At 38.9% G+C, this 14,836-nt stretch overlaps 1 protein-coding gene across 5 annotated transcripts in view; it reads right to left on the reverse strand.

The window, feature by feature from the left end:
* Positions 1-14,836, reverse strand: part of LOC124153329 (heterogeneous nuclear ribonucleoprotein Q-like) — a 64,639-nt gene that overhangs the window by 14,861 nt on the left and 34,942 nt on the right. For all 5 annotated transcript variants that reach the window (XM_046526431.1, XM_046526429.1, XM_046526432.1 and 2 more), the window contains 4 exons: positions 14,180-14,315; positions 8,005-8,210; positions 7,534-7,683; positions 4,488-4,633 (listed from right to left, as the gene is read on the reverse strand). In XM_046526431.1, the coding sequence (XP_046382387.1) occupies positions 4,488-4,633; positions 7,534-7,683; positions 8,005-8,210; positions 14,180-14,315 (638 nt within the window). The remainder of the gene's footprint in view (positions 1-4,487; positions 4,634-7,533; positions 7,684-8,004; positions 8,211-14,179; positions 14,316-14,836) is intronic.

A 14,836-nucleotide genomic window follows, 5' to 3' on the forward strand; every position in this document is an offset into this window, starting at 1 on the left:
TGTACCGTAGAATGGGGTGACTTCGGCCACACGCGCTTCGCTTCGCAAATTGATACTTGGTAGCACAATGGGTGACGAGCCATCATTTCATTCTCGCCTTTCCTGGCATAGGTATAAGGAGATTGCAAGCAGCAAAAAAATTCCGTCAGTCACCGCCCAGGGGGGGGGCACGCACCCCCCGCACCCCCTGGCTGGAGCCGCCCCTGATGGTGAAGCACAGAATAAACATTTACAATGCATCTAAGTTAACTTTTAAGTGCTGTCTGATTCAAAAGTAATGTAATTAAGTGTAAGAGTTAATCAGAAATAGTTCACAAATGTAGTGCTATACTTAACCAAGCAAAAACGATTATCTTCGGTAGTGAAACCAGCCCTAAGAATATTAAGGGACTGGTAATGAGATAATTATTATCTGGTTTATTTGATGTTTTCAATTATTTCTTACACCAATATTAAGTTCAATTTTTTTTTCAGCCTCTGTTATGGAATGGAATCCAACCTCAGCAAGTATTGTCGCCTTGGAGAGTGTGGGGAAGTAGTGGCTGCCACATGCAGGAGACCGCATAAAATATGCAGAGAGGAAGAATGGTGAAAGAACTTGTGATGTTTGTTTAAATTGACTTATTATTTTGAAGAATATATTTTGTAGTTGTCCATTCCCTTTGGTTTTTTCTGCCTTATTTCCACCTATGGTTCTCATTTAATGTGCTCTTTTGCTTTATTTTAATTGGATACGTTGCATACTAATGTCATCGGCGAGTGGGTTCTCTTATTTAGGATACGTTAAGTAATTTGAAATCTTTTAATGAACAGGATATCGTAGGCAACCCCACGTAATTATCAGCGATTTAAAAGCCATCTATTGGAATTATTATGAAGTGGGTCGATTTCTGGTTCTCCTGATAGTTCCATAATCAGGCACATGGAGGTGCCACATTTGCGGCACGTAACATAGGATCTCTTACAGGAGTCCTTAAAGACCTCATGTACAAGCTCCTAAACAGTCCTGTAAGGTCTCAAGTAACACTCTTTTAGGAGTGCATATGACCTCATGAAGACATCAATAAGAAGTCATTTAGAATTTTCTTGTAGGAGTCCTACACATTCATGAGAGCTCTGTAAGACCTCATGTACGAGTCCTTTGTGTTGACTGGGCACTAGATTGGATTCATAAAAAAAAATGATACTCAATGGAATTTATTTATTTATTATAGTATTCTACCGATTAAGGTAGGTTTCCATGGAGTATTCGAGAAGAGATCAGGGAGCCTCCTCTTCCTTCCAGCACTGCCTTCTTTAATTCACTGTAAGGCCTACTCTCTTTCAATATATCTAAAAATCCTATTCTTTTTCTTCTCCTCCCTCGCTTCCCCAACATTCTACCCTCCAACACCATTTTCAACATCCCCTCACCGCTAAGCACTAACTCCATCCATACCTTCTGTCTCCTGCGTATCTCATCTAAAAGCTGCCTCTCCTCGCCAACCATATCCAGGACTTCGTCGTTCCTTTTCCTTTCCGTCCATTTCACCCTCTCCATTCTTCTCCATTAACCACACCTCAAATGCCTCCAATCTTCTCTCGTCTTCTTTCCTCAATGTCCACGTTTCCGCACCGTAGAGAGCTACACTCCAGATCAAACTCTTCACAAACCTTTTCTTTAAACTCTTACACAACGATCCTCTCAGAAGCTCCTTCCTGTTCATGAACGCCTCCTACGCTAATGCTATTCTCTTCCTGATGTCCTTACTACTGTATCCGTTTTCCTCTAACGTACTGCCTAAATAGTTGAATTGCTCAACCTGCTCAAGTTTTTCACCACCCACCTTTATTTTGAGTCTCACATTCCTCGCTCGTGATGCTTTACAAAACCGCATAACCTTAGTTTTCTTGTGATTAATCCTCATCCCATACTCCTTGCAACGTTCGTATAACGCATCCACTAGAGCCTGAAGCCCCCTCGCTGACTGGCTGATCAACGCCTGGTCATCCGCGAATCTCACTGATTTGAACATCATTCCTCCCACTTTTATCCCAGCTTCTAACTCATCCCACGCTTCCCTTACCATCTCTTCAGCGTACACGTTAAAGAGCAGCGGCGATAGAGGACAGCCTTGCCTCACACTTCGGCCAATGCTTGCCCACCCAGATTCTCCGTCCGCTACCCTCACTTGCGCAGTCTGGGCCATATAAAGATTACGAACCAGTCGTCTATCCCTCCAATCTACACCTATACTCTTGAGAATATCCATTAACTTTACCCAGTTCACCCTATCAAATGCTTTCTCAAAATCCACGAAACACGCATAGACGTCCTGGTCATATTCTAGGTTCCTTTCCACGAGGGACCTCATTATTGCTATTGCATCACGAGTTGACTTCCCTCTTCTGAAACCAAACTGATCTTCGCCCAAATACTCATTTGCCCTCGCCTCCATTTGTCTGTTCAATATCCTCAGTACCACTTTCGCCGCATGCGATATTAGGCTGATAGTCCTATAATCTCCGCATTCAACAGCTTTCTTCTTTTTCGGAAACGGAATTAAAACCGTCTTCATGAAATCTTCCGGCCATCATCCCTCCTCATAGATCCTGCGCACTAGTTCGAAAAACCTTTTCTTACTATCCTTCCCTAGATTCTTCAGAAGCTCACACGGGATTTTGTCCACGCCTACTGCTTTCCTAGCCTTCATATCACGGAGTGCTCTCTCTATTTCCGAATCTAATATCTCCGGCCCAAGATTATCCTCCTCCACTGCACTTTCCTCCTCTAAACTCAATCTCTCTGGTCTGTTCATTCCGTCATACAGATCCTCCACGTATTCCTTCCACCTATCCTGTATCTCTTCTCGCTCGGTTAGCATCCTCCCATCTTTAGCCTTAATTTTAGACATGGCTTGTCCTCTTTTGCCGCTCGATAGCGACTTAACTTTGGCGTACAATGCGCCTACTTCTCCATCATTCTGGAACTGTTCCATTTCCTCTCATTGTCTTTTCCATCAAGACTCCCTTGCCTTCTTAGTTTCACGTCGTAATCGATTATTCAATTCCCTATACATTCTTTTGCCCTGTTCTTTGTACACGTTCTTCCACTCCCTCCTCTCCTCCATTTCTTTTACCATTGCCTCTGTTATCCACGGCTTCTTTATCCTTCTATTCTCCCGTATACTAATGTCCACTAGTTCCTGATATTCTTTCCTCATACTCCCCTTCAGGGCTTCTACGTTCCATTTCTTCGCCTTCCTAACTTTCATAAGTCTTTTGAATCTTACGTTGCATTTCATGAGCACTAGATTGTGGTCAGAATCCGCATCCACTGCAGGGAAGCTGCGCGAGTTTTTCACACTATTCCTAAACCTCTGTCTTACCATAATGTAGTCTATTTGATATCTCCCCGCATCCCCTGGACTTTTCCATGTGTACCTTCGCCCTTTATGATGATTGAACCACGTGTTTGTGATGAATAATTTGTTTCTCCTACAAAATTCTGCTGCTTTCTCTCCCCTGTCGTTCCGTGTTCCTAGACCAAAATCTCCAATTTCGTTTCCATCCCTCCCTTCCCCGTTTGAGGCGTTCCAGTCCCCCATCACTACCACATTTTTCTTACGCGGTGTGTCTCTAATTATTTCCTCGAGCTGTTCATACACCTCATCTACTTCTTCCTCCCTATGATTGCTAGTGGGCATGTAAATTTGGACCACCATAAGGTTGGTGGGCCGCGCCTCAATTTCTACCACCAGAATCCTATCGCTTACCTGGTCTATACCTACCACACGCTTACCCATCTTCCCATTTAAAACTAAAGCTACCCCTCGCTGGCTTTCTTCCCCTCCACTATATATAACCCTATACCCATCACTCCAATAGTCCCCCCATCCCTCCACCTCACCTCGCATAATCCTAAGATGTCTATCCTCCCTTTATCCATTTCCCTTTTGATATTTTCTAATTTCCCCGCCCTCATCATAGTCCTCAAATTCCACGTCCCTACATTTACAGCCGACTTCTTCTTCTCCATCTTCTTGGTCTTCCTTCTTCATTGCTGCTGCTTATGATGATGATGATGATGATGATAAGTCTCTGCAAGAATTTCGCATGTTGACGACCCCGAGGACCTTGCCGACCTCGCTGCCGTGCCCGACACCCACCCTTTGCGGACGTCGTCCCAGGCGATGAGATTCCGAGGCTCATTTGGTTGTACTCCATGTGTTCAGGGAAGAGATAGTTGGTAGGGTTTCCCACTTCCATTCCAACAGTGTTTTTCACGTGACACCATCACGTGGACTACCTTTTGTCTGGCTCCTACCCTTCGACCTATCTGGCATGGGTGGCCCTACCGGGAATAATTTAGAATTAATCCTGCCAGTGCAGCTCTAGGGGTCATAGGAACACTCAAGCCTTTCCACCACGACAAGGTTGTAACCCAAGGGAAAGGACTCAATGGAATAGCATGCAGAAAAATAGTGAGTAAATCATCCACTGCCAACCTTTCCCTTTGAACCAGCATCATCATGGTCCTTTTTTCCCTTGCTCTCAGCATGACCTCTTTCTTCTTCTTGTCAAAGGGAGGTTTTGCTAATGACACTTCAATACATGAGCCAGAAAGTTCAAGTCCATTTAGCTCAGCCATTGCCTTAAAAATTAAGGTACAAAATGTAAGTTCATGGAATGAGCAGTATATAAATATAAACTACTTGGAAAATAATACTGGTCAAGAAAAAAATATTTTTTTCTTTCCTAGACATGCCTATTGGGTGATCCTAAAATTATTTTATGTGCTGATTCCAAATCTGGTCTCAGATTTTTTCTATCACGTTTAGTTTCCTTAAGACATCCGTATCAAATGGGTAATCAAGGGGATTTCAGCAAATAAATTGTGAAATAAAAAAAATGGGTATCCTTACTTAGGATTTTCTTGCATATTTAGCATATGACAAGTCTCTTTTCAGTGTCCAGCAGTAATCTTATAACATGTTGCTCAACTTTCCTTGGTACCATTTTCCCATTTGTTATCCCGTTATCTCTGTTGATAACTGTTCCCTTTATTATAATAGCGGCTTTAACATGTCCAAAATAAATTTCCTACATTTATTAATTACAAATTAAGATTTTCACAGTCTGATTACAATACTTCATATCTTCTATCCCTTATACATCTGAAACTCTTATCTGACAGATGTTCTTCCATCGATGCCCTGTTCCTCGAGAAAATTATTAATTCTATTATAGATATGTAGTCCTATCTTCTTTCTTTAGTAAATTTTCATGCACCCTGCCATATACATAATTCTAGAAATTCTCACCCATTTGTTGTTAATTGTCACAGAACAAATTATGCTGTATACTCCCGCTATCCAGAATGATGAGGAATTTTAATAAACTCGGCCAAAGTTTTGATTTCTTTATGTCTCTACCTAAATTTCAAAGTCACTTGTAGCAAACCTGAACTCAATTTATAAATTCTACTACGAGAAAAAGTTATACCTCAAATTTTATATTATTTTATCTACCTACATATTTTATTGGTCAACCTTTATTCAAGTAATGATTCTTTTTTCAGTCTCTGATATCTCACTTGTAGATGAAGCAATGATATTTTACATATCCGAGCTGTAGGCCTATTATAATTGCAATTTCTTTTAAGCCACAACAAATTTTGGGGTTACCGACATAAGGCCCTGCACAGAATCCCCGGCGACAAAACCCCTGCCGACATAAGGCCCAGCGACTTAACCCTCAGAGGACACAAGGCCCCGTGACAAAACCCCCCGAGGACATAATGCCTGGCGACAAAAACAATAGAGAAATAAATTTTATAACACTGTCTCAAAAAGGGAGTAATACACCTTTGGCCCTTGATAGAAGTTATACCGCTCATGCCACAAGAGTCATTAGGGTGGTTCACACACAATAATAATAATAAATTTATTTCACCATTGGCAAATTATACATCTGCAAGGCTAAAGTCAATATGAGATTTACGAATAATTACATATAAACATACATGATTTTAAATTTTCCAAGATTCTTGGGAATTCTCAAGATAATCATTTCACTATATGTACAAACATTAGAAACAGAGCCGAGAGGGTTATAAAAATACTAACAGAAAGTATGGAAAAATATAGGCATTCAAGTTGCCATCTAGAAAATTTCCTTTATAATGCATCCTCCAGGTATTCATTAATACTGTAATAGCATTTTTTAGCTAGGAGGATTTTAAGTCTCTTTTTAAATTCGGAAGGTGATTTGCTATTTCTTCGGGAACTTTATTGTAAAGGATCGAGGCAGAGCGGTAGGGACCTTTTAGGCAGAAAGAGCTGGAATACTGGTTTGAATGGATGTCATTTCTAGAATGGGTGAGGTGATCATGGTATGTAGAATTTTGAAGAAAATGGGAAGGGTTTGCTTTGACAAAACAGGCACATGTAAGGATAAACAAAGAAGGGAGGGTGAGGATTTTAGATTTAGCAAAGAAGATTTTCCCAGGAGTGCAATTAGAGACATGGTACATAGCTTTAATGGCTTGTTTTTGGGCTGAAAAGGCTCTTTTTGCTGCAGGTGAGATTCCCCAAAACAGAATGCCATAAGAAATATGGGAATGAATTTTAGCGAAGTATACCATTTTTAAAGTATCCATTGATACAATCGGATACAACCTTCTAATCATGAATATACCCACGGAGATTTTTTTGAGTATGACCTGTACGTGAGGTGCCCAATCAAGGTTGGTAGAGATTTGAAGTCCAAGGAACTTTGTAGTGTCAACGTCAGAGGATTGTGAGATTTTGTCTATGTGAGGGATAAGATCCTTTTTGAAGGAGTTTTTATGTAGGAATTGGAGGAAGACAGTTTTCTGGTTGTTAACTATCAGACTGTTCCTTTTACACCATTGATGCATTTCCTTGATTGTGAGGTTAGTCCGGTCAACAATATTTAATCTCAATCAATATTTAATTAATTTACTTAATACAATTAATCTCAATCAATTAATTCAATATTTAATCTCACAGTCTCGGAATAATAAAAGCTAATCCACTTCACAATGATTACAATGCACTAAGCTGCAATTTCCTGCGAGGAACAAAATTTTCAAATCGTGTTAAGAGAAAAAAACAAAGGCTACACATGCTGACAGTTAGTCACATAAAGATGTGGAGTGGCAGCTGAGTCAGCATAGCTTCGAACAAAACAATAGATTAGTGCAAGTTTAAATTTTTTGACATGATAGGAAGGCATGACATCGTCGGACAACATATTATGACAGGAAAGTTTTATTTTCACCTGTTCATGCTATCATGATTAATACATGAAATTAATTATGTATTACTTTCATTACAGCAAAAACATACATTTTACTTTCCTATGGAAACTAGATGTGATGGAAATACTCTTTGCACATATCCAGAATCAGCACAAAATATATGTCCGAGATCACCCAACAACTCCTTCATGACAAAATCTTTGTTCACCACGGTAATTAGTAGCTCATAATAGTATGAAACAATAATATGAAATAAAAAATGCACAAACCTTTAAGGCACACTCTCGATCCTCAAAGTGTACAAATGCATAGTCTTTTATTTTTTTGATTCTTTCTACATGCCCATAAATTTCAAAAGCACTCTTTAAATCTTGTTCTGTGCAATGTATGGTCAGATTTCTGACATAGAGCACTTTTACCTGAAAAATATGCTTCTCTTAATTAAACTGAGCCAAAATAGCCGAAATTCCAAAAATCGTCGTTATTTTGATATCAGCATCTTGAAGGTGCATTAATATGTATATATGTTAACCACCAAATATATGGATAAGAAATGGACCACAATAAATGGTTCCTAAGCCAGAACAAATGATCGATTTACATCAATGTGGGCCGACCATGACTTTCACTTACAACTAAAAAATAAAACCAGAATATCCTTTAGGTGTCCTTTAGTAATACCAACATGGTGACATTCAACAACTTAACTGAAACTAATGAAAATTGAATGACTAAGTAACCTTCGACATGGTTTCCTCATCTGGTTCTTCTTGAGGATCAGCCCAGTCAACAAATATGTCTAAGCCCCATATCCTCGTTCTTAGACTGCTCAAACGCCTTTTGGCCAGAGAGGCAGCTTTGTGAGATTCATACTCCAGAAAACAGAAACCTCTATTTTTCTTTTCATCATCTGGTGAGCTATAGATGATGACCTTAGTGAGACCAACTAGAAGAAAAATGTGTACTTTGATGTTAAAAATCCGTCATAGGACTTACAATTCTTTTTCATGATCCAAAAGAAAATCGAGTATTTGATTGGTAATGAGCATTCTACGGCTCACTGTCACCCAGTGTTTAAAAGACTTGGTATACTTCCTCTTCTTCGAATGCATGTATAGTCCTGAACATCCAGACATCAAGTCCAGAATCGATGATGACTTGGCAAATGAGGCTGAACCACACCTTCACTTCAAACACTACGAGCAATGAGCGAGGGCCTCCTTCCCTCCTAGTCAAGAAGAGTTTTGAAGCCCATGGAGGAAGACAGTTTGACAGAGAGCCAGAGACACAGTTTGATGGTTTCATGACATGGTGCCCCCAGATGAGGCCCCCATCCCTCTTTCTTCCCCTTCGTCCATCGATCAGACAAAAACCATTCAATTGTTTAAATCAAAGGAAAGAACCGAGGAAGTAAAAAAAGGAAGTGCCTTGCTGACGCATTATTTCCCAAGAACTGGGTTGCTGGATCAATGCTATTTCCAATTTGCTTCAGCAAATATGGGATCAAGTTTACCAAGGTACAAAGAATCACAAGATTCCTCAGGGGTAATTTATGGATTTAAGAATAACTTAAATGCCTTTCTTGGGAGGCTGCATCAATTGATCTTATTTCTTCTATTCAATAGGCAAAACACTGCTTTTTTTATTGATTACACATCCATACACTTCCATTAATAAGATGCAACTAAGATACATATCTGAGGCTTTATACTAGAGATGGGTCGAATAGCACATTTCTCGAACTTGAATATCGAATTCGAATACTATATCATTGCTCGAATATTCTAATATCTCGAATTTCGAACACTATAAACGATTAAAGTCGGCATGTTTGACTTGGTTGCCTATGCAGCAGGAAATACAAGATTTTGGCGAGTAATTGTGATTTCCTTTAAACGATTCAACCACGAATTTAGCTGATTAATGGAATATTTTAATTTCATGGAAACAATTTGGGCATATAGTTGATTCAACTAACATCTCTTTCAAATATTCTAAGGGGACACACCACTTTGCGAAAAAGTCTCTGCATTTACACTGCTACAATGGATTTCTGTCTGATGTATACATTCTTATCTACCAAACGCCATTTCAGCGCCATCTGATACTCGGCTTCATCCAACTCCTTATTTTCAAAAGGTAGCTTGCTTTACCCCCACTCCTGCTGTCAAGTGCTAGAGGACAATCAGAGGCATTTTGCGAAATACATGCGCTTCTCCACCAGATTTTCTTCAATTATTTTCAGTCCATCTTTGGAAGTTCTCACAAGATAGCAGATGAATTCAAATTGCTAGCAGGGAGAAACCAAATATCCTGAGAAAATATCCCTACGTCTGTGACTGTGACAATAGAGATTTATAGCATAACTCATAAATTGTAACTTGATATTTTCTTTTGAAGCTTTTGATATATGGTCTTCGTAATATGAACCCTGCGCATGCTGGGGCCTTTTGTTTGATTTTGGAGAGGAGGAAAGCGTCGGAGGAGGGGCAGAGGGCTGATGGATGGAGGGGGTAGCGGATTTTGGGAATTGTGCTACGTAGTTACCATCCCACGCAACTGAGGTTCTCCTGATGGGGAAAACCGGGGATTTTCGGATTTTTTCACCCGATCATTTTTGGTTACCCATGTCGAACTCTTTTCACCGCTCTAATCCGCGAATTTGATGTAGTTCGTCACCTTGCCTATAACGGCGCTGCATGCACTAAACAACTAGAGTTCTTTACATTTTTCCGAGTCAACTACCAATGACGTGCGTGCGACAGTGTATGGCGCGAAATTCAAAGTATTCATGGTATTTGAGAGCATACCTTTGGCATAATTATTCGAGATCTCGAATATCGAATACTTTCGTGGATACTATTCTCACATCTCTACTTTATACATAGTTAAAAAAAACTATGATTAACAAAATACTGAGCATATTTATGTGCTTTTAAAAATTTCATACCCTTACCTAGTGCCTATACACCTAGTGTATATATATATATATATATATAATATACATATAAATTCAAAGGTAAGGAAAGAAAGGGATAGGAACATGGAATAGAAAAAGGACGAGGACAACGGTGCTGTGGTAGGTGGAAAAAAGCCAGAAATCAGAGGGTAAAAATGCGGCCTGACTGGGACACGAACCCAGAACCTCCTGGTTGCCGGCCAGGTGCTCTACCAGTTGCGCTACCAGGACGCTTAGATTTACCATGATTTCGGCGGGGGTTTATACACAGAAAACTCCCTTTGCTGTGGCCCACGAGAGTAACCAATAGATGGCACTGGGGCAGCTCACCACTCACCAGGGGAAGGAATGGACGAGGACACAAGGATGAAAGGAAAGGTACACACTCACACGATAGTGGGAAAGAGACAGGAACACGCGTTTCGGGGCACGCAGAGCCCAAGTGAAATAAGCCAATATATAACATTTGCAGAAGTACCAACAGGGACGACAAAGCTTTTTTGTACGTTTTTCTCAGTCTCGCAAGATGCACAGTTAATGTCATGTCAGGTGAATAAGTACACGAGAGAACTACCTACCCACTTCTGTGAGATACATTAAATTACAAGGTAATTATTTCCAACGATTCAATCTGAATCCTAACTTTTAGGGACTCTGAAAAGGCACTAATTTCTCCTTGTTGCTATTATTTTGCTAGTGCTGTGAAAAAATCATTAACGTTAGTGATTCGAAATTAAGAGCATTATTCTTGATTTCTCCCTGAGATTCTCATTTGCACTGGCTAAGATTCAAAAACAGCATGGCTTCTGAAATGTTCACAGTAATTTTGACCCTTGACCAATGGAATTTTGCAAGGAATTCAATCATGATATTCATATTCCCAGGGTTGGTATCTGGTAGTACTTCCATACAATAATCCTTACGAATCAGAGGTAACAGCCTATGCTAATCTGAGAGACTGAGCACATAAAAATGATTATAGTAAAAATTTAGTATAAATATAATCTTAATCATCAATTTCTGAGATATGAGGGCAAAATGATATTCTCCCTAAATGTTCTCACAGCACTTTGCTTTGAATGAGAGGAGGCTTTATAGTCTGCTTACAGTCAGACTCCTCTATTCGACTGATTGCGCTGAAAAATGACATACAGAAATATATTATCATTGTAATGCTAGGCTAATTACTTCATAATCCTCATCATGAATATACAGAGTTTAAAGCTAATAGGCTAGAATATCTCTCACAGATTCCTTTAGCTTCACCATTGGTATGAACCACCACCTTGACTAAGAATATTCATTTCCCGACAGGTTTTTTATTCTTCCAACGTATATTTTTTGCTTGAAGTAGCGATGCAACCTTCGAAAATCAATTTAGAAATTTTATATTTTCACCAAAAAATTAGAAACTGCTGGTTCAGTTGCCAGTGCTTCCACTATATTGCCACTACTTTAGCGAAAACATGGTATTTTCAGCCAGCAAATATGACTAGAAACTTATCAACACAAACCCATCATGCATACAAAAAATTTCTGATAAAATGCAAATCTTCTGTCTTATGGCCACTGCGCTTTATTAGCCCCCGTTATAAAATCGTAAACAAAATGCAAATGCTTCCCATCATCAAAATCATCATCCAGTATCTACTGTAGTTTATCAATATCACCACATAAAATCAAGATAATCCAGTTATGAACAATATTTGATTCAACGAGTGCTTCAAACCTTTTCTTGACTCATGGAGATCCAGTAGGATTTGGGAAAAATAACAAAAACCCTAATAGGGTAGTTTCCTATTATTTTTTTATTGCTTTAATCGAAAGATTATTACTCCTGGAGTGCATATTTCACGCTTTTAGATTTTTAAATGACGGTGTATATATTTTGGCGATTAAAAGAAAAGTGAAAAATTTCCAGAGCGCGAAAACGAGACGGGTAAGTATGAATGTCGGGAAATCTCTCCGTGTGACGTAGTTCTGGTTCCCACTGCCGCCCTGTGAGGTGACCTTGAGGCGAGGCTTAGCGATGGTACGACACAGGCTGCTAGCGGGTAGCTGAGTACCCTGCTGGCTGGTAGCGCTTGGCTTAAATAAGGATTATTAATACCTTATCAAACGAAGAAAACTTTCCGACCTTAGCCAGTTTTAAGAGGTGATTATTAAGACATGTTTCCTTGAGCTCTGTGCCTCATGCATGCATTGGTAACCTCAGACGATGTATAACTCCCATCTTCTCGTATAGAAACTAGGTCCCTGTGACGTCACGTGGAGTGGAATCGCATGGGCGCCAATCTGGCCCTTTTCAAATGAGGATAAAAATGGACAATTGCCATTCGACTAAACCGGTATTTCTAAAACAAAATAATTTGCATATTATGAATACACTAATGGTGGGTAACGAATCGCAATCAATGCCTTTCGTTTTCTTTGAAATTAAAATTTTTGACTTAAGAAATATAAAAAATCATGGAATGAAGTAATTTCATGAAATATACATATTAATCAGATATCCCAGCAATCCAAGATCGATTAGAGATTTGAAAATATTTAACGCAATTCAAGTAATAGTTACTCATGCATTTTTTTTACTCTGTCATAATCTGCCACAGCATATGCTCAAAATTTTTTTCTATGGATGAAAGGATGGTTTCATAATATTTTGTTAATCGACTGTGAGAAGAATGCTCATTCATGCAGGCGCTGTGAGTTTAGGCCTGTACACCATAGTTGAAATTTTAGGTCACAATGTCATCCTCCGAGGGGTTCAAAACTCTTTTTGACCAGCAGAGATGAAGGTCCTCTCTCCATACTCAGAGTAATTGTTAATCTTTGCAGTGGAGGATAGGTTCAGTGGTCCAAGTAAGTCCAAGAGAAAAGAGTAAATGATTTACGTATTTTTGGTGGTTTATGGACAGATTTTATGTGGTTGATGTGTCACATAATGATGCACAGTGCTCTAATTTGACAAGTAGACTAATACATAAGTAAAAAATAAATAAAATCAAAAAAGTTATCAGTTCCTAAGGGTTTACATTCCTAATTATTTAATAATTACAGGACTGATTAAATAATCATCAATGAAGAATCATCTGGAATGTACATAACGCATCTCAGATTACCACCAAAATCTGCGATTACTTTGTAACAGGAATTTGCTAAAAGGAGCAAAGAATATAACCTCACCCAGGTTATATTATGCCACCAACACAGCTTATATTCCCCCTAGAGGGTCTAAATATTTCAAGTTTCCCAGTTCATCATATTCAAAATTTAAGAAACATTTCAAAATTAAAACTTGTCCCACAGTGATTATGGCTGAATTCCATAATGCCTCATTCACATTACGATAGTCCGAGCCGTCGTCCTAACTATAGTTAACCGAACTAGCCGTGTGAATGCAAGTCCTGACTATAGTTGACGTAGTTCCGAACGTTGCCACTTTACTATGGTTAGGCGCTGGGAGACCGGAAACGGAAGCGACAAGAGAAGGACGAAAAGCTCGTTAAGCTCTATTATTTTCATGGATTTGTCCTAGGAAGGAAGAATATGAGCGGAAGAAAAATTATTCGGTAAATACACGTTGAAAACAGTAACATCTTGTCAATGCAAACCTCAACAGCTTTGCTAATCATCAATTTCCCGTTCACTTTAGATGTCAGCACTAGAGAGCAGCACAGGTTTCAACCATCGTAATGTGAATGCACGATAGTTCCGACGACAGCTCGGACGATCGTAATATGAACGAGGCATAAGTGGGAAATATGCAGGATCATATTTATTGTGCATTTATTTCTAAACAACGACCTCAAAGATAAAAAAGAAAAATAAATTGGAAGGATGTTGTACGCTTTCTTCAGAAAGATCAAATACAAAAAGGCACATGGATACCAGTAGAAATAATTGTAGTTTAGGAATTTGTCAAAAAATTAGCAGTTCCTTTTATCATACCTTACCTGTCATTTTACCAAATTCTTCAAATATTTCCTCTTGGCCTTTAGATTTTGGAATGTTTCCAACAAAGAGACGTAAATTTGGTACACTGATATTAACTTTCAGAGGTTTCCCAGGCTTGATCATATATTCATTAAGCTAGAAAAATAAAACAAAACACACATAAGCTGTGTTTTACAAGAAGGGTAAATAAATACTTTGAATTGCATATTTTAGTGCAATAAATTTTCTGTCAGTACCATTTAACAAATTTCAGCTGCAACAATCATGCATAAGAAACTACGAGAATTCAAGAATTATCCAGCTAACAATGGACAAAGCTGATCCGCCAACGCCATGAATTCATTGCATGGAAAAACTAACAAACATTTTCTATTTCTTCAAATATATTCCATTACATCAGATGCATATCACACACTTGTTCTGACCCATCTAAAGGTAACAAGATGATTTGAATATTAATAATGCCAATATTTAATTTCTAATGCATTGAATAATCAATAAAAGCACGTGAAGTCTATTGAGCTTATTAACGATAACCTCTCAAAATTAAGTAATAAGCTGGATGAGCTCTTGAGTGAAAATAAAGTTCTAACTAGCAAACTGTCCGATTGTGAAGTTTGCTTAAACCAAATTGAGCAGGAGCAATTGCGGAATGT

Source organism: Ischnura elegans, chromosome 2 (assembly GCF_921293095.1).
Source record: "Ischnura elegans chromosome 2, ioIscEleg1.1, whole genome shotgun sequence".
Classification (NCBI taxonomy): domain Eukaryota; kingdom Metazoa; phylum Arthropoda; class Insecta; order Odonata; family Coenagrionidae; genus Ischnura; species Ischnura elegans.